The 25711-nt window shown below is 37.6% G+C and overlaps 1 protein-coding gene, 1 long non-coding RNA gene and 2 other non-coding genes across 7 annotated transcripts in view; 1 reads left to right on the forward strand and 3 right to left on the reverse strand.

Moving 5' to 3' along the window:
- Positions 1–25711, reverse strand: part of SSH2 (slingshot protein phosphatase 2) — a 216488-nt gene that overhangs the window by 28390 nt on the left and 162387 nt on the right. For 3 of the 4 annotated variants that reach the window (XM_010958240.3, XM_045519019.2, XM_010958239.3), the window contains 7 exons: positions 24427–24491; positions 16273–16394; positions 11781–11849; positions 10931–10996; positions 7417–7611; positions 4040–4133; positions 3776–3904 (listed from right to left, as the gene is read on the reverse strand). In XM_010958240.3, coding sequence (XP_010956542.3) covers positions 3776–3904; positions 4040–4133; positions 7417–7611; positions 10931–10996; positions 11781–11849; positions 16273–16394; positions 24427–24491 — 740 coding nt within the window. The remainder of the gene's footprint in view (positions 1–3775; positions 3905–4039; positions 4134–7416; positions 7612–10930; positions 10997–11780; positions 11850–16272; positions 16395–24426; positions 24492–25711) is intronic. The other variant, XM_045519020.2, reaches the window with a different exon arrangement.
- On the forward strand, positions 1366–15931 carry LOC141573628 (uncharacterized). The gene is made up of 3 exons (XR_012499561.1): positions 1366–1504; positions 14760–14904; positions 15797–15931. It is a non-coding gene; the product is annotated as an uncharacterized LOC141573628 (long non-coding RNA).
- LOC123617819 (small nucleolar RNA U2-30) lies at positions 20961–21030 on the reverse strand. Its single transcript, XR_006726078.1, has one exon. It is a non-coding gene; the product is annotated as a small nucleolar RNA U2-30 (small nucleolar RNA).
- Positions 21180–21259, reverse strand: LOC123617820 (small nucleolar RNA U2-19). The gene has a single exon (XR_006726079.1). It is a non-coding gene; the product is annotated as a small nucleolar RNA U2-19 (small nucleolar RNA).

A 25711-nucleotide genomic window follows, 5' to 3' on the forward strand; every position in this document is an offset into this window, starting at 1 on the left:
TATAAAAAGGACTTCAAGGAGACAGGAGCCAAGCAATAAGAGTTGAGTGGCTAAACGGGAGCCAGGGAAATGTGACCACCTCACTTCTTAATTTAGAAATCTAAATCCTCTGCAGAATTCTGTCCAGCTAGATGGAAATAACCGTGATGTGATGGGAAAGTCCATGGTTTTCATCTACCTGTCCAGAGAAACTTCAATCTGACAATCTGAAATGACACATATCTAGAAACAAAATAAATTAAAAACATCAACTACTGACTCAGTGAAGCCCACGTAATGACCTGGGCTGTGCGTACAGCTGCTTCAGGTTCAACCTGAAAGAACTGGAATCAACATTGTGTAATTACTTTTCTGTCCTCAATACAAATGCCATGCATATTAGCCCCCTGAGGTCCTTCACAGACTCAATCTTTTTTTTTTTTTTCCATGCTTCTCAGGCTTACAATAACATAATTCCATGGAGGTTTCCACTAAGTTCTATGTAATTATGCAAAGCATATTTTAATTGTACAGAAGTGTAATATGAAATCTTAAAATCATAATACATTTTAAAATAAGTTCACTTTCATCTTTCACTCTGGTTTGCCTACACGGTACTCTGACTCAAAGACCCAAGTAATTGATGTCTTTTCAAATGTCAGCCTCAGGAAATAGCCTTGTTGGGGTCCAAATGTTCTAAGCAAAATGGACAAGGAGAGCACATTTACGGCAAAGAAGGAAAACTGTACTGGGGGTTCTGCTAAGATCAATACAACTTGACATAATCTTCAAGGACTGTTATCCCTGTCCAAATCTTCTTCGTCATACTGTACCTACAGATTTAATGTTGTGAGTCACGTTATTATGGCAACCAGGCACAAGATCTATTAACTTTTTTCTTTCTGAAAAGTTTATACTACATATCTCCAGTTGAGGGGCAAAAATTATGAATATGAGACAACTTTTCTTTGAAAAGAAACTAAAAGGATTTGTAATGTCAAATCTTGAAAAAGGTTAACAGTCAGCAGTAAAATTCTCATTATTGGTTGTCTTCTATCCAATATTCCTGTGTTTCCCTTGTTTAACTAAGAAAGCTGCTTGCCTTTCTGCAAAGGATCTCTGTTCACATCTAGCATTTTCTCAGCCAAATCGGACAGCCTCCAGGAGAGCTGTTGATACTGAGATTTGGTTGGGCAAAGGCTTGCAGCTCAGAGAAGTAGTATACTCTTAAGGGTGTGGAAGAACGTCTTTTTCTGGAAATACCCTGGCTTCCAACCAATCAATCCTGTCTCCTCACTGCAGATTTTCTTTAAATTATGCTCCATACTTTTCTTCTCCATATCCGCTGGACATCCTTCCAAATAAACATCTCTGTGCAGTGTGCTGCAGAGCCGAGCATTCTTCCAAAGGGAGGGGAGAAATCCTGCTGCCTCTCTTCACAGATTCTGCTTGTGCTGCAGGCATGGCAGCTATGTACAAGATGAAATGACTTTGCAGAAAATTAACACCACCACTCGCAGCTTGGGTAAGACCTCTTTTTCCGTGTCAATTTGTTGGGAAAGCCAGCAGAGCACAGACTCAGTGGAGAAGAGATAGGGGTTTGGACACAGGATATGGTGGTACAAACAAAGGGAGGAAGCCGTCAAGGAAGAAGTACAATAAGATGTTTAGACAACCTGTTCATGTACTTATTCTGTTAGATAAGAGTGAAATTTCAGGATTCTCCAACTGGGAAGTTTTTTTCCCAAATAAGAAAAATATTCACAATGCAAAGAACATGTCCATTCTTGAGAAAACAAAATTATATCTGAAGCTAAATAAGTTTTCCTTTTTAAAAAAATATGTACATAGATACCTATTAAAGACAAAAAAAGACTGGAAGACAATATTACATAATGAAAGCTAACAGTGCTTCTCTCTCTTCGTGATGATTACATGTCATTTATTGTCTTCTAAAATTGTCTAAATTTTCTACAATGAACACAAATTATTTTTGTAACTGGAGAAAAACCCAGGAGAGAAGACTATGCCAATAATCATGAAATAAGTTTACTGGTACAAATTCTCAAATGCACTTCTATTGATTAGGGACTAGTTTGGGGGAGAACCAGACTGTTCTTTCTGTTTAGAGTACTATTAAAATTTGTTGCTATGTCTTAAAAGAGTACCATTTGAGGAAGAGGTAAGGAGAAGATAGTTCTTGAGAGGTGGCATCAGAGATACCGGGAAGTACGTCTGAAATTAAATCGACAGTGACTGAATTTGATATTCATCCTTTTAGGTATTAAAATCCAAGCTCAATGGGAAAGCAACTTCCAAGTTTACAGCTTTGATCACTTTTTAACATGAATTATTTCTGGCTACAGGCACTTGCCCTTCATAAAAAATTAGTCATGTTACATGGAGACAGCTGGGGGGCAGGGTCCATTTGAATGAATGATTCATAAGTTTTCTATAAACAACACAAAAATTCTTTCCAAGGATACAAGAGGAGGGAATACTTGAACACTCATGGAATTATACACACAAGACAACAAAGCCAGGTGCTATACAAATGGAAAGGTCAATGACAGTTTTGCCGTATGATCTACATCCAAAAATGGCAACACACATTGGTCAAGTTAAAGTAATGGAAAAGAAGCTCCCCTCCCAGGTTTTCGTGAGTAATTTCATAGTTATACACCACCATGAATCACTTGACAAGCACACATACTCTGGAGTGTCAACAAGTAAATTCAGGGCACAGGCCTTCAATGGCATGAAGTCTGATTGCTTGGTGAAATAACCTCTTATATTCAGGGTGAGATGAGCCAGTTTAGTCAGTTCCTGTGCATTTATTCCCCTTCTCTTCTGTTTCCCAGCTTCTAATCATTTCACAGTTCACAAATATCCTTACCAGAGAAAGGAAGTGAAATTCAAACCAATAGATTTAGTTTCTTGTTAGCATTTTTTGGTCAAAGTATGTGGGAACTGGAAACAAAAACAAGGTTTCGGTGCTCCCCACTGATTTTAATTATTCTTGTTCCCATTACCACGTGCAGATGAAAACCAGAACTCTTTAACGTTTGGGAGAAAAATGGATCTTAGGATTTAGAAGCTTTCCTAATCTATCTGTCAGAGAGGTCTCCCTGGGCTAATTACAAGTCACTGAATGTTCAGGAACCATGAAGAACAATTTTAAGTCACTGAAGATTTGGTAATCAAAAAGTAATTGAGGGACTTGAAATGTAGCTACAAGGTTCCAAATGTTTTAAAAATCCAGTAGTCTCTGTTATAAGTAGTTCTTATCCGCTCTGCTCTGATATATTGGACCTTAGACACATACGGCAGATGTTAAAGAGTGACCTCAAACAATCATTCCTATTTGGATACGCTGTATAAAACTGGTCTGTTTTTGACTTTGACTATTATGAAGAACAGATGAGATATTTAACAACCCATGAGGAAAAAAGGCCTGATTTGTAGCATTTTCCAGTTTCCTTGGTGTAAATTTCTCCACCATAGTCAATTTTAATCCACCAGCTTGATGTCACTGAATGAAGAAGTGGGAAGAGACGAACAGACACACAGCATTATATAATATTTCCACCATGTAACAAGTGTAAATAAGCTTCAGAGCCCAGAAAATAGTAAAAGGTAGTCAAATAATTAGGATGCGATGAGGTTTGAGTTTTTATTATTTTTGTTTTTAATGTAAGTTATACTTAATTTAAATAAATAAAATTTGACAATTGCCCACCATGAGGTGATATGGACTAGCTTCAGCACACCCCCTGAAAGCGGCCCTAAGACTTACCAAGAACACGTGCTCAAATATCTGGGTAGGGCTATCCATCTGACCAAGGATCACTATCATTTCATTATCTATAAATTCCTTGAATTCTCGCAAGTTGCACACCATCTGCATTTCCAACTCAGTTCGTATCTGAAACAAAGATGACATGTTGTACTGATCTCTGTAAAGTCCCTCTGTGACTTTCAATCGCTTACCATTTCAAGCCCCAGACCTACTGCTACTCTGCTTCTAGCCTTGGTACAATGAGGACTCAAGGTCTCTTACCTCTTTGGATGTGATATTCTCCAAATCCTTCTGCATCATAATCTCCCTTAATTTGGTTTTAATCAGCCTTTCTGTTCGCTCACGTTCAGTTGGTCTGACAAGAGAGAAGTGGTGATTTTCTTAGGCACGAATTTGACTAAGTTAATGAATGTGCTATTTGATTATGTTTCCAAATTGGTAGGCCTTCCCTTTATTACCCTCAAAATTATATTCTGGAGGCATGGAAAAAAGAAAATTATATTTTAAAAAGTTTCTTTTCAGAATATATAGCATGTAAGCATGCAGAAATTCTCACTTGAAGAGGCTGCACGTGTCTAAAAGCCCATAAATATATTCACGTATATAAATCTACGAAGGAGTGAAGACCAATAGGCTATACTGAGTGTAACACTTTAGTGGAGGACCATTTCCCATCAAGTACCCATGAGTTCCACTTGCTGAGTCAGAATACCAAGCTGGGTAGACCAGTAGTGTGACCGACTATGGGAGTGGGTCTTGCATAGCTTAAAAACGCCACCTAATAGTGATTATTTGTTGCTATGGTTCTAGAAAATAGGAAAGAGGGAAGAGTGACTTCTGCCTTCCTCAGTGAAGCAAATTCTCTTCCAAAATGTGTTCTGAGGATTAACTATGCAGAGTACTCCATTCAAAATGTTTTTTTTTTTTTACAAAAGCTCTTACAATATCTGTGAAATTATTATCCCCATTTTACAGAAAAGTGAAATAAACAGCTAGAAGGTTAAATGACACACCAACCATCACACATACTGGCAGAAGAACCAGAACTCTGACCCCAGCCTAACACTCTACCTGGAGGATTATGTTGCTTCCCTTGGTCGTCTCTCCTCAAAATAAAAATTACCCTTGTAACTTCAATATGAAATCAAACTAGGAAGCTGATTCTCTACTAAAAAGTATTTGTCCAATGCAACTACACGCTTCTTTCTAAAAGCATTATTTCATATTATGCAGAATTTGAGTGAGGCTAACAGAGAGCACTTTCTGTCTCATCTTTCCCTCCTACCTACTCAAGAAAGGTATCTGCTCTGTATCTCCTTATTTGGAGATGGAAATGGACTAAGCCTTCAGGCATCCTGCCTGCCCTTGCTGCCTACAGCCTTATCACTGGATGCAAAAATAGCTTCAGTATAATCTCCAAAGATGGATGCTCTGACCCCACAACCTTGGGGCTCCCCACCACTTGGGCTGTTACTTTCTCACGAACCCTGCGGAGTACAGCTAATGCCTGTGCCATTTCTCTGTCAATCAGCCAAGACATCCTTGTCTTGACTAGAATTAAAAATTTTAACCATGCTCCCTAGCATTTTTCCTAGACATAGCTAACTGGTAGAAAGCTGTATGTTTCAGTCTTTTATTAAAAAGAAATACTGGTAGAAACAAATTTTTGGACCTGTGTGTTTGAGTTCAATTCACTAAAGCAGTCTTTCTCCAAATTCTTCACACTTGTTAGCGGCAGAGTGGTTTGGGAGCAGAGACACCTGGGTTTTAATTCCAGTCCTGCTACTTACTAGTGGTATGACCTTGAACAAATTCCTTCCCTTCTCTGAGCTTGTTTCCTTTTCTATAAAATGAGGATGGTAATACTATCTGCCTCATGATGTTCTCATGAGAATTGAATGAGATGCCATGTGAAGTGCCTGGCACAACATCTGATGTACACTGGAGGCACCACACACCTATGTTCCCTTCTCCAGCTTCCTTGGATTTCAAAATATAAACTTTATGCACAGTAGGGTACTTAAGTCCATTTTGGCACACATTCCTCCTGTATTCTTAGCATTCCTTTTTCAGTTTCATCAACTTAGGGAAGAAGAGGGAATGCAAAGGCACTACAACACAGATACACTTTCTCCCAAGATTTCACTAGAAAAAAAATCTGGAAAATATATAAATACACAAAGAAAATAAAAATAACTGAAGCTCCCTCTATCAGAGATAATTATTAATACTCTAGTCTACGGCTCTCAGTCTCTTTTTCTATCAACAGACAAATTTATTTATTAAATATATCTTAAAATTGTGGTTATATTGTACACACTAAGAATTAACATTTAATGAGCCTTTATCATTTGCTAGGGACTACATTTTACATCATTATTATCATTATTATTATTATTTTGCTTAGGGAAACAGAGAGACAATGGGCAATTTCATTTTCTTTCTTTCTTTTTTGATGCTGTAATTTCCAAATTTTCTCTAATAAAATCAGGAAAAATGAGAAGCATTTTCTCTTCCATATAAGTCTGATTCAGAATGTCCATTTATGAGCCAGATGAGACACCCTTTCCTCTGATATCCATCAACCAGTTGTAAAGCATGAAATCAATAATATTGCCTGCGATTCTGAAAATCATACTAATTCTTACCTTTTTAGTTACTGGGGAATCTTGAAAGGACCAGAGGTACTAGTACTAATTGGTCCTAGTACCAATAATACCCTATGCAAAAAAGGATTCCACTGCTTTTCTGACTGTTTCACTCACACAATTCTTGGACATTTCACCTTTTCTAGTAAAAAGCATTTATTATATAAATTAGGCCTTTAAAAAAATAATGAACTATTTTGGTATCACTTTAGGAATCTGAAGGTGAAGGTCTGTGAGGTCATTTAGTAAGTGGCCACTCTTCTTTTCCAGATGTAGAAGACCTTGGAAGTGCAGAAAGATCAATTCAGAGCAAAATAAACATCCTGATTAATTTCCAAAGCAGGAACTAAGTATGAAAAAAATTTCCAAAATAGCCACATAAGTTTTAACACGTAGACCTAAAAAGGAAATAAACATCAGCTCCACCTTAGGCCTTTATCCAACTTGCAGTACACCAGGGAGATTTAACAAAAATCGTACAGACTGAACAAGGCAAAGGTGGCGCTGAGTAAGACATAAATTATAAAATATTAAAAAAAAAATTTGACCAGAAATCAGTTAAAAATTAGCGTAACAATCTGATCATTCTTTCAAATTGCCTCAAAATATCTTGTTTTCTTAAGTATTAGAAACATCCCTCTAATAGCTTCTCTATGTCATTAATTTGCTAACCAAATGCTTCTTTACAGATAATAAATTAGTCCTTTAAACTCAAATTTCAAACTAGCAGAATCTGAATTAGTCGGATTCTATGGTATTGCAGTTTTGAACTGCGGGGACTCTGTTGTCCCCAGGAGTGAAACTCGTCAGGCCTTTGCACACAACAGAAAGAACAGGGTTCTCAGCGTGGCAGATGTGTAGTGCAGACAATGCTAACAGCACTGGGTAAGATTAATTCCCCAAGAGGAGTGATTAGGGAGGAACATGCTGCTTATGATCCTGCAGGACAAAACAGAGAAGACCTCCATGATCCTCAGCAAACTGACTTACATGTCCGTGAAGAGAGCTGGAGAGTCAGGCCGGTGGGACTGCACATCCTGCATAGCATTCCACTCATTGACTGAGGACTGATCTGAGTTGATATGGCTCTCATAATAACTCACCCAGGTGAGAAACAGGCTGCCAGGGTAGTAGTTATGCATTCTGGCCACTTCACAAGCCTTGTGTAAACTCTGTAGCGCAGACCTGAAAGACAGGCTGGGAAGTGAGCACTGTAGAACTGGGCGTACCAAAAGACTATCCAATAATCCATGTGTACCCCAAACTCTTCCAATTTTAAAATCCTACAGAATTTGGCCTCTGGAGAATCTACTCCCTGGAATTCAAAGTTCTCTGATTATCTTGTCTCTTCATAGCAATCAACTAGACATCTCTTGGTGAAAGAGGTGGGGGTAGCGGGGAGCAGGAGGACGGACAACCTATCAGTGAAAAATAGGTCTGGGTACCCATGGAGCTCACAGCCCTATAGTTGGAACCACACTGTGGCTAGTATCACTAGAGAACTAACGATCTACATTTACTATGTAAAGATTTGCTTCCCTTCGCACAGAGTCATGTTAGAGCCTACATTTCCTATGATTCTTAGAGGATCCACAAAGATCACATAGATAGATGCCCCTAAGCCTTGTGGAAAGTCCTTTAATGTCTAGGATGTAATGATTTAATGACGTCTGTCATTCTTGCTGCCTTAGTCTCCCACTCTCTTTAAACCATTCATCCGTACACTTGAGCTACTTTCTAAGAACAGCTCTGGTTATACTGAGACTAATTAAATCTCTGACTCTGAACTCAGGAACTCAAATAGGGTAAACAAAACTGAAAAGTACCTTTTTGGTTATATACTTGGGAAAAGCTAGAGCTAATGCTAGGGAGTTAGTTACACAAGAGCAGGGATCTTTCTGTGTTTTTGTTTACTGATGCATCTCAAGTGCCTAAAGGAATGCCTTCTAGCTCAAAGCTTGGAGCACAGTTAAAATCTGTTCAATGAAATGTTTTGTTAGCGATAAATTAACGTCTCCTTCCTAAGGGAAAAGGACAATATAAGAGAATTCTGTGGCCAATCTATTTACATCTTTTCCTTAAAAATGTCTTTTTATTGTTTTTTTCTTTCATAACAAATGTGATCATGCTCATCTTAGAAAATTTAAGGACCTCACGTAAAAGGCAGGAATATCCTGTAATCTGACCACCCAGAAATAATCATTGTTAAGGTTTTAGTATAGAGCTTTCCAGTCTTTGTCTACGCACAGATCTAAAATAAAGACATGACCACATTCTGCATACCATTTTACTTGTTCGTTTACGTTACACCTTGTCATCAGTATCTCTCCATGTCAATATATATTCTTCAACCAAATCATTTTTAATAGTTGCATGATAATTAGTAATATGGATGTACCATAATTTAATTGATTGCTATTTTTCAGACATTTAAACTGCTTTCCATTTTTTACCACTATTAGGACACTGACAAACATTCTTATAGTTAAAAATTTGCACACACCCTTGATTATTACCTTAGGATAAATTCTTAAGAGGCAGAATTACTATGTCAAAGGGTATACAAAATTACAAGGCATATTGGCAAATCATTCTACAGAAAGGTTGCTCTAGTTTATTTTCCAATAAGTATATGACAGTGCTATTCCTTGTGCTCTTGTCAACCCCGAAGGATATAAATTTAAAAAATCATTATCATTTGATAGGAGAAAAACATGGAAGTCCATTTTACTGGGAAACAGATTTCCCCTTAAAAATAAAGTTGCAGAATCTTTTAAAGTACTTCCTTTTATTTAAAACAGCCAACTTCTCAGAGAATTCTCAGTGAAATTAAGTTTTGTTACACAGATTCAAAGGTAAGGGCAAGCTTCATGCAATGTATAGGATATTCAAACACATGTTTTCTTCATTCAGGAAACACGTGCTTCAAAAGCATATGCTACAAGTGTCTGGTGCAAGTTACTCTAAAACACACTCAAGGCATAGCCACCCAATACTTCAGCTGCATACATACAGAAAAGGGTGGCTGCAGTAACTACCTTCCTGTGAGGAAACACCTGGTCTAAATGCTGCTTTGATCCATACATCATCTACTTTTTTTTTTCTGTGATTTTCAGTTCACTACTCCCCATGTGGTACACCAAAAAAGTTCATTCTGCAATAAGCTAACAGAGCTAGGACTAGTCAGTCTACTTTAAAACATCAATGTTTGAATTACTTGAATCCTCACTGTCCTAAGAATTAAGATTGCTTTGTATTCCTCCCCAAAATATAACTGAAAACACTGCATTTATGGGAGTTAGACTGTTTGGTTTTACTTGGTACAGACAGGTCAGTTGCTTCTAACTGAACCTTAGTTAAAAGAGGTTCATACATTTTCCATGAGAAATTTATCTGTGAAATATGAGCTAAATCTAAAAATCTGGTCGAAACACATGGTCTGAAACTCTGTCCTACCTCAATTAGAGCATGAAATGATAAGACTGTTAATTGTTCAGTTGACTCTGTTTTAGGACGCCACTCACCTCAAGCCTATCAATCCTGTTATGCAGGGGTAAATTATCTCCCTGGAGTCTTTTTCAGGCTCCTTTATTTCTTGTTTGGTTTGCATTCTGTCCATTCTGCTCTTCATGGGGACTTCCACTACAGAGCAGGCGACTGAAGGAGGAATTGAAATTTAAATCCCTGACTAGGGGATGACTCTGAATCTTAGAGTCACATCATTCCTTGGTTATATTGGATCATTTTTCTAGATAATCTAGAACGAGAATAGGAGTCTGTTCTGTCTAAACGTAAGAGATACTCTTCAGGTCAGTTATGTAACCTCTCCAAAACGTCAGTTTTCTCATCCATAATAAGGAGCTAATAATACCACTTTGGGGAGTTGGTGATGATTAGACATTAATCCATGTAAAGTACTAGGCTCAATGCCTCACACATGTAGTAAGTAACCCAAAAGTGTCAGTAAATCAGCTGATGGTTATTGACAACTATGATGTTTTTTCTAGGCTTTATTTGCATTATGCAAATAGTCTTGCAAACAGTTGCCAACAATTTAAATGGAAACTGAGGTATGTATAATGTAACTCCATCAATGCTATCCCTGATTACCTTAAGAAACTGAAATCTAATGCATAGTCGTATGATGTTCTAGACTTGGCTCTAGACTGCTACCAATTAACTTAGTTACTGTGTCCCTATAAAACTCAGTTCCAACTGGCTATGTGATCCATTAAGTATCTTCCAGAGTCTAAGAACACCTTTGAAATTCACTTGTTCACCACTGCTTAAGGCCTTCCACTGTGATAATTTGAAAATTGAACTTCTAGGTCATCTATAACTATGACAACCACACAAAAAGGTAACATAAAATCCTATAAATACCCAAAGAGATCATATAGCATTTTCCTAAAGAATGGTACCATTTCAAGTACTACTTCTCACAAAATACTGTCCCAACAATATATTAAAAAACCTTTCATAGAAATATTAAAAGTCTTCTTACCACATTGCCTGCACAGATACAGGTTTGAATATGTGAACTCTGTTATCTGTTGATACGCTGAACCCACTAAGGAAAACAGAATGAGACAAAAATCCACAAATGAGAGGTTATTTCAGTTGTGAGTTTTCAAGGTTGTTTCCCAGGCTAGCAACTGCTGGCTCAGTAGAAGGTATCATCAGGCACTTCATGTAGAAGTTGAAAAGAGTATAGGACATGACTGAAAAGCTTCAACAAATTGTCTGATTTTATCTGCCAAACAAAATGAATGGACTCCCACATCAGAGTTAGGGAATTACATACAGTTTCCCAGCTGTAGTTATGAACAAACTGTTCTGCTGTATATTTCTATTTGGCAGCCTTGTGGGTTCTTAGCAAACCTGACCCTGGTTTTATAAACTGGAGCAAACATCTTGGTCTCTTGGGGACACATTCTAAAAACACCAAGAGGTGGGGGTGGAGGGTCAGTGGAAGGAACTGGCACAGCAATGGGTTATACTGTAGGCTGACAGCTGGCAGAGGCAGCAAGAGGTTATTTGAAACAGAACATATCATCCTCTGGGAGAGCATTGCAACAGCCCCACATGCTCAGATTAAAGACTGAGCCAACAAACTCGTTCTTCTTTGTTTGGATTCTTACCATAGTCAGCACAGAAGAACAGAAGTGAGAGGCCCTGGCAAGTTGTATTTTTACTCTACTTTACAAAATGGGAGTTTAAAAGGACTCACTGAGCTGCTGACATGACAGTTCAGTTCGGCACAATGGGCCTCCCATTCAGCTGAATGAATGGGCACTAAGATGGAACCCTACTCCTTGGCTCTCTGTAGGAGAATAAAAAGAGAAAGCTCTTACCCATCACCATCCAAATGAATTAGGGTGTCACTCCAGAGAGGCAGGACCAAGCCCATGGTGCAAGTGCTACTGCAGGATAAAAAGACAGTCCATAAGTTACTTCCTGTTATTCTAGGAAGCAGTTCTTTGTTTATTAATTCTTTCAACACAAAGGATAAATCCCTAAACTCTAAATTCTAGCGTAAGTGAATTTATGCCAGAGTGAAAAGGTTAGAGTGAAGAAATTTTTTATCATATTACTATTAATTCAATGTATGTTTTAAGCATTGGATGTCAGTCAGGTCCTTATATATTTAACAAGGAAAATTTATTGACTGAGCTTCCTATATTACTGTCTTGCAAATGACCACTGCCTAAAAAATCCAGGTGATTGCTGACTTGCAATTGGCAGGCCTCAGTCCAAGGTCACAGCACCCAATTCAACTCCAAGAATTATTTCTAATGCCAAGAACTACTGCTGGTTACTGAAGACCTCTGACTATGTGGTTTGCTCAATTCTAATTCAGAGGTTTACATAGATTTATTGAACAGCAGAACACACTCAACAGTCTAAAAGGGAAAAGTACTTTTTAATGGCTTGTGATCAAGTTAGAGAGACAAAATAGACACATTACAACTTACATAAAACAGTGCTTGGTGACTGGGCACTGAACCAGCACTGCTGAAATACAGAGTGAAAAGGTCAACAACCAACAAAAGGGGAGCTCCAGTATGGTTTAGTAAAATACTATTTATATTACACCCTAGCCCAGGGAGGAGACTCGCCTTCAGTTAGTGGAACAGGCTGGGATAGGTCGCCACGGGCCCTCAGTTGTGTCTCGATCACGCCACTTCTTTGGACAACCGTAATCCACCTCAGACCTCTGCCATTTTCTCCCCTTAAGGCTGCCAAAAACTATCTGTCCCCTCCATCCAGTCTCCCAAAGGCTCCTACACCCTCTCCCTGCCAATGTATCTAGAAAAACAGCATGGCATAGTGGGAAAAAACCTCAGACCCGGGAGGTGGAACAGAGAAACGTGGTTAAGAGCGCAGGCTCTGGAGTCAGATGGGCTTTGGAACCGGAGCTCTGGCCTTAACTGTACAATTTTAGGCAAATTATTTAACTGCACTGTGCTCCAGTTTCCTCATCTGTGAAAATAAAAATATCTCCTTTATTGTGCTGTTTTGAAGATTAAATTAGATGCCACACCAAAAAATATGTACAGTAGTGCCTAAAGTATAATGATTACCACTTATTGAGCAGTTACATGACGTCAAAAGATCTGGATTTGATCTCTTTCGGTATTCCAGCTCCTTTTTGACAAGTTATTTAATCTTGCACTCAGCCTTAATTTCTTCACTTTAAAATACTAGTAATGAAACGTAACCCTCATAGGGTTATAATACAAGTTATTTAAAGTGAAACAATACATAAATGTTGAATATGAATCTGTGGTGGGTCCTCTACTACAACTGAAAGTGATTTTGGCAGGGTAGGGGTGGGTGACATTATGAAAATGCATTAAGAACAACACAGGATTGTCAAACTCTCATTGTTGGAGTCACTGCAGCGCCAACAGAGGCCAGGCCTTAGTTGGGCTGTGTCTAGTGCTCTGCACTGTACCTGGTGGCCTGTGTTACTCACTACTCTACTAGCGATTCCAGAGTTCAGGGGACTCAAATCAAGAATGGGATGGCTTACCCACATTGTAACCTTGGGCCTGAACTCTGGAATAGCCATCAGAGCCCAGGAGGCAGGAAGACAGCTTCACCACTAATTTTGTGGAGTAGAGATGAGGTGAGCACAAGAAAACCTGTTTTGAAAATGGCTTCCCAAGGCGGAGTGAGTTATTTTTAGAGTAGATTTTTGGTTTTTGTCTTTTTTTTTTTAAGTGAGAGCTTAGCCAGGTTCTAGCAACAAGTATAATTTGGATATAATATGAAGGGTTGATAGCTTAGTGACAAATCTAGAAATTAAGTAACTACAGAAGAAGATACAAAAGGTCCAAAAGAGCGTGGAGCTTGTGACCAGACACCAGTTAAACTTTGGACAAGTGACAATGATATGCAGGAACCAAACATCACATTTTCAGCTTGTATTTAGGTCAGAATGCTTCTTTACATTAAGAAGTAACTTTTTCACACAACAGGAAAGAGGGGCCGGAATTAGGCACACTTTGTATTTTTATCCTGTTTACTTTGAATCTCATGAGATTTTCTTCATTAAAGTATAGTTCCTTATTTTAATAGATACTCATCCCACTCAAAAATATTTATTGAGGTGCTTCTATGTATCAGACATTATAAGGTGCTGGGGGTACAAAAAAATTATAAAACAATACCATAAAGGTCTATTATTTTAGAACTTGAAATATATATCCAATGCAATTTGAAAACCAAGGTTACACTTTAGACTAAAACTTATTATTTAAAATATAATATAATAGTCAAAGAACTGGTAAATAGGTTAATAAATTGGCTATAATATATCTTGAGAATTACTTGGGAAGAGTATGTCATAAACAATATGGATTCTACTTTGGTTTAATACTGTTTTGAAAAATTAACTTTTTATATTTTCAGATACAAAATGACACAGATTCCCTCAACAGCAATTGAAATAGAAATGATACTAGATTATCTGAGCAACAGTATTCTGAAGTGGGCAGTATCTCTCTTATTGTTCAAGGTCACTCAAAGAGAGGATGTAGAGGAACTCATAGCATTAGTTTTACCAAACAGCATTAGAACTGTTTCTATGGCTTTTCTCACCATATTTCGCTCTACCGTAAATGAAAATTTTCTTTTGTTAGTCAGATATGACTCAGGCAAAGACAGATGCAGTTTACTGAGGATAAATTACTAGGCACCCACATTAATAAACATTCTTTATGATTTCTGAGAACATTCAGGACAAAGTGAAAGGAAGATAAGATTAGACATCTGATTTCTTGCAGTCTGGGTCAGGGGAATCTGAAGTTGTTGCCTTCTCTCTCTAGGGGAAGACTCAAGTGAAGTTTCTATGTAGCTCCAGTTCCTGTTTTATGGCATTTCCAAAGGAGGAGTCAGGGAGACCCAAACAGAGGAAATAAGATCGAGAGCAGCACTGTCCACCTGAACTTTCTGCAACGATGGAAATGTTCTGTAAGTGCACTGTCCTGTAGGGATCCCACAAGCTACAGACAGCAGAGTACTTAAAATGCGGCTAGTTGTGGCTGAGGAACTGAAATTTTATTTTAATTAAATTTAAATTTATTTAAATAGTTACAGTGGGATTAGTGGCTACCAGACTGGATAGCATAGATCTAGAGAGAGAAAAACCCAAATCAGAGGACTTAAAATACTAATGAATGAATGTAGGCAAGGTAGGTGTTCTTAACGGATAAATGCTTACTAAAGGATCTGTTGCTTAGCTAACAACAGAGGTTAAAACCATGCAGGAGAAAAAGCTTCCTAAATGCGGTTTACAGGCCTGTGTAATTTCAGAGCATACAATTAAAGGCTGTGAGTGGTACACAAGGTAACAACTCTGGCCTTGTGATCCTGGTAAACCTGCAAATCATTTTTAGGTTGACTGCTATGTACAAGCTCAGGTAAACACTAGTTTGGAAATCTTTCTAGTGACAATGTGATTTCTTTTTTCCTTTCCAACACCAGGACAATTAGAATCATTCCCAGTCTCCTCTTCTCTTTGTGGCTAAATTCTCCCAGGCCTGGGTCACACCCCCAGCTACTCCACAATTGCATTCTAGTCCTGAACCAGGAAGTCAATGCTTTGAGACATCTGGCAGGATTTCCTGAGGCTTATTATCCAGAGTGCAAAGATCTGCTTAGCAGCCACATTCCAAAGTCTTCCCAAGGTTTCTCCAGAAAAAATGGGAAAGCAACAAACCTTTGGGGCACAAAAAAGCCAGGTTCTGTGTGGTATGGTATCTTTAATCTTAGGATGTAAAGTGGGGCCAAAGGTAAATAAATGATTATAAAATGTTCTGGTTTGAGTTTAAAGAATAATTTCCCCCATTTGTTTTAAACTCAGAGGAAGAAAAAAGGAAGTACGACATTTGACAAAAGCAAGGTGTAAGGCCATGGGTAAATATAAGAGACTGGAAATAAAGTGGGCTCTCTTCGAACCCAGGACCCATCAGAAAGGCTGTATGCCCCAGAGTCACCAAAGTGAACCATTACTGCTTAAAATAAAGTGGATTGCAAAGAAAAGGTAGCTTCTTTTTCCCCCTGGAGATGTAAGTTTAAACCATTTGCATTTTATGATTACCACCTAAAGATGAGAGGAAGAAGGTAAGGAATTGTGGTAAATTAGGAACACACAACCAAAAACATTCACTAAATATTTTTGTTTCTCAAGATTGTGTGGCTAAGATACCTCTGATGTTCTCCAGTTTTATGCATTGAACTTTCAGAGTGGAACTAGACATTTCTGTGATAACTCAAAAGGTAACTGAAATATATTATTTAAAAAGCGGTTTTCTCAGTCTCCCTTTTGTGGTACCATACCTGTCATTAGAGGAGAAATCCATTCCCAGGACGATGCTTTCTTCAGTGTCTTGTCTCCCATTGGTTGAAACCACTACCATATAGCGTGTTCGATTCTGGTAAGTACTTTCTAGTCTTACAGCCTGGACAAAGATAATAAGAAATTAAGAAGTTTAGAAGGTCAACTTTAGATCACTCAAACCCTTTTTACATCAGCATCTTAAAGCATACTGAGGGAGACAACAGAGCCAGTACGAGATCTAAATTCAAACCCCAACTCATGTATTAACTTTCAGTAAACGTAAAACCTTCAGTAAGTTACTGAATTAACTGGAGAGAGATATAATAATACCTATTCCATTGGGCTGTAAGAATCATAAGAAATAATGCTTTCCAAGTACAGTGTTTGGTATATACTAAATGCCCAATAAATGTTTGCCATCAACATAATTTATAATAATAATTTCAGGACCTGTTCTAAAGATCAAAGAGTAGAATGTGAGGTATATGAATGTAAGCATTGGACCCACAGATCCAAGTCCCACAGACAATTATAATATGAAGCAAATTTTAATGTTTAAGAGGAGCATGCCCTATTGAATTTTTATAGATTACACACTACAAGATTTTCTTCTTTAGTTTCAAATATAAGAAACATATTATTTCTGTCAAAAAGTTTTCATTTGTTGCTTATTCATGATATTTTAAAAGGGCCTTCAGAAAATTCGACTATGGACATGGTCTTAGATGACATTAAGGATTTACTGTTAGTGTAATAATGGTACAGTGGTTATGCCTTTTTCCTAAGTATCTGATATGAGATGACATGGTGCCCAAGTTTTACTTTAAAATATTTCAACAATGGGAAGCAACCAAGATGTCCTTCAGTAGGTGAATGGATAAACTGCAGGACATCCAGATAACGGAATGATATTTGGTGCTAAAAAGAAATGGGCTATCAAGCCATAAAAAGACATGGAGAAGTCTTTAATACATATTACTAAGTGAAATAAGCCAATATGGAGAGGCTAGATACTGTATTTCAACTTTATGACATCCTGGAAAAGGCAAAACTATGTAGCCAGTAAAAAGATCAGTAGTTACCAGGGGTTAGGGGAGCACCAAAGATTTTTAAGGCAGTGAAATACTCTGTATGATACTACAGTGGTGGATTCATGTCATTATACCTCATACCCACAAAATGTACAACACCCAAGAGTGAGCCCTAATGTGAACTATGGACTTTAAGAATAATGATGTGTCAGAATCAACTGTAACAAATGTTCAACTCTGGTGGGAGATGGTGATAATGGGGGAGGCTCTGCATGAGTGGGGATAGAGGATATATATGGGAAATTTCTGTACCTTCTGCTCAGTTTTGCTGTGAACCTATAACTGCTCTAAAAAATAAAATCCATTAAAAATTTGCCAAGAGGGTAGATCTTCTGTTAATTGTTATAATAATAATAATGGGATGAGGAGGAAGGAGAAGTGAGGGTTGAAGGAAACGATTATAGGTGATGAATATGTTTACGGCAATGGTTTCATAGGTATACACTTATCTCCAAACTCACCAAGTTGTATACATTAGATATGTACAACTTTTTGTATATCAATTGTACCACAATAAACTGAACTTAAAAATATTCCAACAAAGGAAGAAAAGCAGGGGTAGGGAACAGATGAAAGAAGTCTCACAAAACGTTGATGGTTATTGAAGTTGGGTAATGAGTTCATGCAGATGTATTTTCTACTTTATATGTTTGGGAATTTTTTTAATAAGCTCAAAAAGATACTTTATAAACCTTAAAAATAAAGTAAAATGGCTTCTAGTCAACATTCATTCTAATATTTACTATGTATCTACAGTGTATATGATCAGAGCAGCAATGGGGATTCAATGATCAGATTCAACGATCGGAGAGACAGCTGATTCCTGCCCTCATGGAGTGTACAGTCTAGACTACTCTTCTTTTTCTGTCAATAAAAAGCCAGGAAAATGTGCACTGGAGGCAATTACCTCTGTATAATATACTCCCACACCCCCACATTCCTTATCTCAGAAGAGAATGAGCTCTAATCCCATCAACTGGCTCAAGGCACCTGCCACAAATTTGACAGAAACTTCTATTTGGAATTCTTTCAGTGCAGCTCTTCTTAGAGTTTCCTTCCCCTTAACTCTGTGACTGTTCCAAAAGCAGCCAGACAGGAGAAAAAAAAGACAGTTACAGAGCTCAAATGACCCATTTAGCGAGGTAGAGATGAGACTCCCATGGCTGTTTTGTTTTGTCTCTATTCTGATACTCCTAGGAAAAGCTACATGGAAGCACAAATGGCAGAAGTGACTACATTAAAGCCTGTTTATAATAAGGGCTGATACAACAAGACTGTAATGCCCACCATTCTGGTGCCAAGTACACAAGCTGGGCTGCTTACTCCTACGTTCCATGAAGTGATAGAGCATTTCAAACCAAATTCACTTGTGAGAAGCTATGAAGAACTAATATTTAAATAGACGAAGGTCTAGCCCTAGTGGGCTGGGACCAAGCATTATACAGGTAGAGCTATGGATAACAGTAAATGCACATGAGGAGGACTGGGAGACAGACTTGACTCTATGATTCTAGAAACACTCCACAAAATACCAAACTAACCAGAAACCTGGTGCAGGTAAACTAGAATTTCTCATAAACAAGATCTTAGATACTACTGCACAACTAAACTTGGGCTTGCTTTGGCAAGCTCTGAGCTAACTGGTCAATTTCCTGAATACATATGTTAGAGTCTATTTTCTCCTCTGTCAAAGCTCTGAGAAATTCTGGCAAGGCTCACATACAAATGGCATGGGAACAACCAAACTGTGCTTCTGATCATTTGTCTACAATTTCTACATCAACGAGTGGTGACTGATTGGCTAAGCTGAAGCTGATAAAACAAAACAAAACAAAACAAGTCCCTCCATAAATATTACCTATCAGGCAAGGTATCAGGCCTAATTAGCAGGTGAGCACAGGTGGGCAGCAAGAGTTTCTTTGTGATATTCAGTGCAAACATTAGTTGTCTCTCTTTTAAAAGAGAGATGAGATGTGTCTGTCTGTCTGCCTGTCTCTCTTATCATATAAAGAGCATTTTAAACATCTGGCCCTCCCTTGCTTAATTTAATCATAACAGAAGATCTAAAACCTAATAGGAAAGGCCCCAGTCATCTCACACTGACTTAGGCTTGAGTAACTGGCACATCTCAGATTCATTCAATTTTAAGCTTTTTAGATGGAGAATAGCACTTTAGAGGTCTTGGATTTGATCGTGGACCTCTAAATAGTATCTATAGTTATGACTAAATTTTTACTTAAGGGAAGTTGAGCTTTAATCAGGGGGTCAGGAACCAAGATATTAATTTAACACCTATGTCCTAAGGACAAGATGATATTTTTTTTACAGAAAATTTTTTTGCAATGCCAGGGGATGGACCTGAGGCTTCAAAATTCTGTCAAGATTCTAGATTAGGGAACTAAATAAAAATGTAAGAGCCACAGCATAAAGAAAAATTTAATACTCACGCTGATTTGAGGTTTATTTTACTCCTCTGTTGGGGAGAAGATGAACAAAATCTAACAATCGAATTTAGTTCATCAAGCCAATCAGAGAAATATAATTTAAAATGGCAGCTTGTTCATAATACCTTAATATCAGAATTGGCAGCAATTTCTGTTTCCTCAGTTTCCAGAACTTACATGGAAGAGATGACTGGACTAAGACAATGATTCAGATGAATTTGATTAAAGTTCTCACTGAAAAGCACACTACTGAAGTTTATTTTAATTGTCTAAATAAAATAATATTTTGGGTTTTAAAACTTGGCAGCACTAGCAACTGAGAAAATTAGTCCAAGAAATTCCATCAATTGCTAACTTTGGAATCCTAACACAAGTTTCAGGTGAACTGGACCCAGCAATCCTACGACTGACGTAGGCCTGAGAAGTCATCTCCTGCCTCAGCTTTACTTCTGAAAGAGAAAAACCCAACCTGTTTGCAAAATTCATCTATCAGAGAATGATGTTAAAACTTTCTGCACTTAAATGCTTAAATCTCATTATGAGCGGTTCACAAACACTGTCTGATATAATAACTTCTCTCCTCGGCATCATCCAACATCAGGAAATACTCCTTCTTAAGTCTACACTGCACCTTTGTCTTTAATTTCTCTCCACCAAGAGTCTCACATCAGGCCCCTGCATGCAATGTTTATGCTCAGGGAAGCCACATTATAAAGGTCCAACGTCTAGACAGGCAGCTCACCCAGCCCATCAGAGAAAGGTTTCAAAAGAATGTAAATATTAAATTCTAGCCAAAAGAACAAAGCAAAGTCATTATCTAAAATTAAAATGGACTTCAGATGTGACACTAATAACCTAAAGAACACTGTCTTCAAAAGAAACAGAGCTTGAGGGAGTCTCTGGATTTTATTACCATTTTTAATCTCTACAAAATTCTTAAAAAATAAAAAAACCCTATGGCTTATATCTGTGTAGCCATTAAAAACAGACTCATTTACTGATACAGAAGGATACATACAATAAAGTATGACAGAAGCAGCTTATAAAACAACATTTATATTTTTTATCTTATTTTTGTTAAAAAAGAAAAAAGAAAAAAAGAAGAAAAAGACACTCTTACATGAGAGACTTTTTTTTTTCTCCTCTCCTTTCTGGGCTCAGATCTGGTGTCGAGACCTTCCTAGTTATAAAGGTCAGTGGTAAAACCTTTTCAACATTGCTCAGAACTGACTAGCCTTTCATACACATACAACCCCGTCCCCCTACCCTCAATCTCATTCAACCACTGACAAGTCTTCAGTGATCCACTGACACCTTTACAAGCACACACCCTACACAGGAGCCCTTACTGTTTTAAATTATACTTTTGCTTCTCAGAACTACAGATACCATGTGTTAGGTAGAAGGCAAGGTTTTATGATGCTCAGATTTGGCTATTTTCATCACTGATCCACTTTGGTAAGAACAGATCTCAGAGAATTGGACACGTACTCTTAAACACACACACAAGACTAGGAGGATACTTATCCAAATAGTAAGAATGGTTTTTCTGGAGTATAGGATACAGAGTAAGTTTTACTTTGTTCTTTATGCCTTTCTGTACTATTTCAAAAAAAAAAAATAAATAAATAAACCTGCTTTCTTTTTGGAAAAAAAACAAACAAACAACCAAAGTACTATAACAAAACCAAAGAACTCCTCATTTTCTTAAACTCTCCTGAAAATTACTCAAAAACATCTCTTAGTACCTTACCAGCACCTCACCCAGTTAAGAACATTAGTTGAAGTTACTTTAAGTTTTAGGAAAGTTCTTAATTTCCCAGTCTTTTTTTTTTTTTTTTTTTTTTAATTAAATGGGCCTTTGATAATGTGCAGGAGTGCTGTAAAACCACTGTCCTCATTTTATCAGCCATGGGTTTCCTAAGAACTAAAGTTAATGCTCAAGACTGTTTTTGCAATGCAGAGCTTCCCTGGAGGAAAAATTCGTTTAGTCCTATTTTCAATGCTAAAGCAAAATGTAGGATTTAGTGCCTCTATTTGTTGTTGGGCTATTAAAAAAAAATAAAGACAGGGCTTTCAGTTGACTATCAAACTTTTAACCTTATGCACAATCCCCAGGATAAGAGTTTCAGCATTCCAAATTTAACTCAAAACAAAAGGCTTTGCTTTGAGTTTACAAATGCTCCTTTCAGTTAGAAAAGTGCTAATTTGTCCAAAGTCACACAATGTATTCACTCATTTTCTTGAAGATGACTCACTCAATAATCTGAAACATAATGACTATGTGTTTGTAACAATTCAAAACAACTGTAAAATGGCTTGTCACTTGAACTCTGAATTAATTCAAAGGCGTCAGTTACATTTTTTGAATTTATATTTTATAAATGTAAAGCAGCTGAAGCTGCATGTTTTAGCAGGAAAGAAAAAATTTAACTGCCAATTCTGCCTTCCTAACTGCTCCTTTATGTTCTCCTAAGTCTCTTGTGATTAATATTACTTGAACATTTAGAGGTCCAATCCAAACTCGGGAAGTTTATCAACAAGAAAAAGATAAAGTGAGTGACAGACCTTAGCTTTTGCTCTACCAAACCACACAGTTTTGGGGAACTATTTCTACTGGACATCTAGAATGGGCAAGTGACCATTACTATGGGTTTTGAGAGGCGCTGTTCTCAAAGTGTGACTCCTGGACCAGCAGCATCAGCATCACTTGGAAACTTGTTAAAAATGTAAGTTATCACTGCCTCACCCTCTCCAAATCAAACTCTTCAGGTAGAGTCCAGCAAGTGGCAGTTTAACAAAGATCTGCAGGTGATTCTGACATACTCTAAAGTTTGAACATCACTGCTTTAGAATATTAATGCTGTAAGAACTGCATCCCACTTCTTTCACTTACAAAGAAGTGTTTAAGATAGAAGTATACTAAGAAATACAGACAAGATTTATATAAGTGTATGCTACTTTAGGACTAGGGTATAAAAGAACTATGGAAGGGTATCTTATTTCAATTCCTTTAAATTTCAAAATGAGTTTTTCAACAAAAATTAGTGGCCATGTCAGGAAGGCCACAGAGGCAGCATTCAAGAGAAAAAAAATGAGAGAATTTAAACAGAGAGGATTAAATGAATGACGAATCAGTAATTACCACACAGTTCAGAGGCCTGATCACCAACTTTCCACAGTCATTCTTGTATCCTACTTATTCTCTTCCTGAACAGAAAGTAGAGATCAACTATTTGGATTTCCACAGATACATTAAGCACAGTTTTCAAGTTATCACCTTAGCCCAGTAGGGCCCATCATCACACACCTGAATTAAGGCAATAACTACCCAGCAAGCTTCCTGATTTAAGAGTGCTGCCTCTTCCCCTCTATTCTGTGTTAGCTTCTGAGGAATCTTTAGTAAGTATTTCCTAAAATGTAATTCGTTAGCTCAAAAACCTGAAATGCTTCACTACTGCTTACTGAAGAGGCAGAGGTACCACCTCAGATCCCAAAGGGTCAGATAGGGAATGTCAATGAGTGAAGTAGCCGTGTGACCACTAAATTGGTAGAAATACTTCTCACTTTTCACAAAGAAACATACTTATCTCACTTTCGTCTTCCTACTTTTATGAGATGTTCTACTATAAAATAGTGAAGTAGTGATGACAGATGGTGACATTTGGCTTTCGCATGCAGGAGACAACAGGATACATAGGGATTACAGTAAATTAGGAACCCAGGCCACGCCAATGCCCTCTCTCCACCAAGTCTAGCCAAGTTTTGCTCTGTAAGAATACGGTATTGCCAGAATTTTTGGTTTTTGAAGAAGAGCCCCAAGTCAGGATTTTTATGTGAAATCACCCAACTTTAAAATTCTGGCTCAGATTTAAAACCACCACCACCACCACCACCACTGTGTAGTCTAAACAAAACATCTCTGGCCTATGGGCCGCTAGTGTGAGATCTCTAGTTTGGAGCATTAAGTCCCTATTTGTCTGCCTTGTTTCCTTGTATTTTACCTTCCCTACAGTAACAATAATTCCCACATTTAGGCAGCATTTTACATTCTTCAATATGCTTTAATGTCCATTTGATTCTCTCAACTGTGAGAGGTAGAAAAGAGATAGGGAGGCAGGCAAAGACAGGCTAAGGAACTTGTCCAACGTCACATGACTGTCTCTAAGCCCAGGTTTCCTGACTCTGAGACCAGCATAATCCTTGGCCACTTTACTCCCTCCTTGTCCTTCTTATGTGTGCTTTTGCGTCAGTCATGCCCTCATCTAGAATGACCGTCTTCTTTCTATCTGCCAATCTAAATCTCAGCATCTTTCAAGACCCTGCTCGAGCACTTCCTCAACTGGGTCAAGTCCCCAAGTTTTCTTTTTTTCTGAATTTCAGTTGGTATTATGGTCAATAACCTACAAACTGGCACTCACCAAGTCTTGAACCATCAAATTATTTCATATCACTTCAGATTAGCCACATCCCCAAATACATTCTAAGTTCTTTGATGATGGGGACATGCCATTCTTCTTTTCTATTCCACATAGTTCTCAGCACTGTGTTGGGACATAAAAAAATAACTGTTTAATAATGTCTTTTGAGGAAGAGAGTTATAATATCACTAACTTACCAGCCTGATGTTGTCTTCTGGGCGGAGTAATATGAACATTGCTTGGAGATGCTGTTGGAGATCACCTAGTGAAATTTATAAAACAAAGAATAATTATTCTCCATTGTAATATCAACAGAGAGGATTCCTTCTGCCCTAATAACTTGTGTAAAAGAAGGTTCTGGTTCACTAAAGGACTCTAATTAGACATAGAAATTGAGTGAGGGTCTTACTATGAATGGCAGATTGCATCTCTGTACATTCACTTTTAAGTCTATACTACATTAAACTTTGCTTTATGTTTTTCCTATGGCAGGTGCACTTGAAACCAATCACAGTTTTGTACTGACTGATGTTGAGAGCGATGGTGAATCTGCTGGGCAGAGGCAGCACTGGCTGTGCTTTCAGGCCCAGTAAAGGTAGCATCAAGGGAATCTTGAAAATGGCATGTATGGTATGCAGTGTTAGAATTATCCCTCACTTTCAAGAAGCTAACCATTTTGATTTTCCCATTTCTGTAACTGTAATCTTCAGTTGCACTTAATCTAAGAAGGTTTTTAAGATTCCCCCTAGAATAGTGTCAACAGCTTAAAATGATTTTCATACTAGTAGCTGATATTAAAATGACAGTAATTAAATATAGCAGAATCCAAGGGGTATATATTCTAGTGAACATATTATTAGGTGCTTTAAAGTGGCCAACCATTACTTCAGTCTTCACTTGTTTTTATACATTCTATAAAACTAAGTTGAAATTTCTTTGTTTTAAACTATTATAGACTTCCTCATATTCCCTATTCTGTACAAGGAAATCTGAGGCTTTGGCTAGTGGGAGACAATTAGATAATGTGCTGTCATGATGATGACAATCAGAGAACAAATAAAACTTCATTCCTGCCCATTCAGGCAGGTCCAGCCCTTTCTCAGGAATCTAAAATGACTGACATAGTCGCATAATCATGGACGCTAGTGTAACCTGTTCTCACTTTGGTCTTGGAATCCACATTCATAATTTTCCTCTAGGTAACTACATAGTTGTTAATTATGCGATGAAATACTGATATGTGCAAGAAGTGGAGAGAGGAAGAAGTAGGCTGGCAACTTGTCTACAAGGTCAGCAAGTTGGAAAGCCTTTGCTTTTTTCCCTTCAAGAATAGTTTTCTTGCCTTTTTTTTTCTTTTCCATTTTACTGCTAGTTTCTAACCAATTCCATTATTGCAGAATCTTTCAACTTTCAAAATTAAAAAGAGGAATCATTATGTTTGGCGAGGTCCATTCTGCTATTCTTCAAACCCAGAGAGAGAAT

This window comes from Camelus bactrianus, chromosome 16 (genome assembly GCF_048773025.1).
Source record: "Camelus bactrianus isolate YW-2024 breed Bactrian camel chromosome 16, ASM4877302v1, whole genome shotgun sequence".
NCBI classification, from domain to species: Eukaryota; Metazoa; Chordata; class Mammalia; order Artiodactyla; family Camelidae; genus Camelus; species Camelus bactrianus.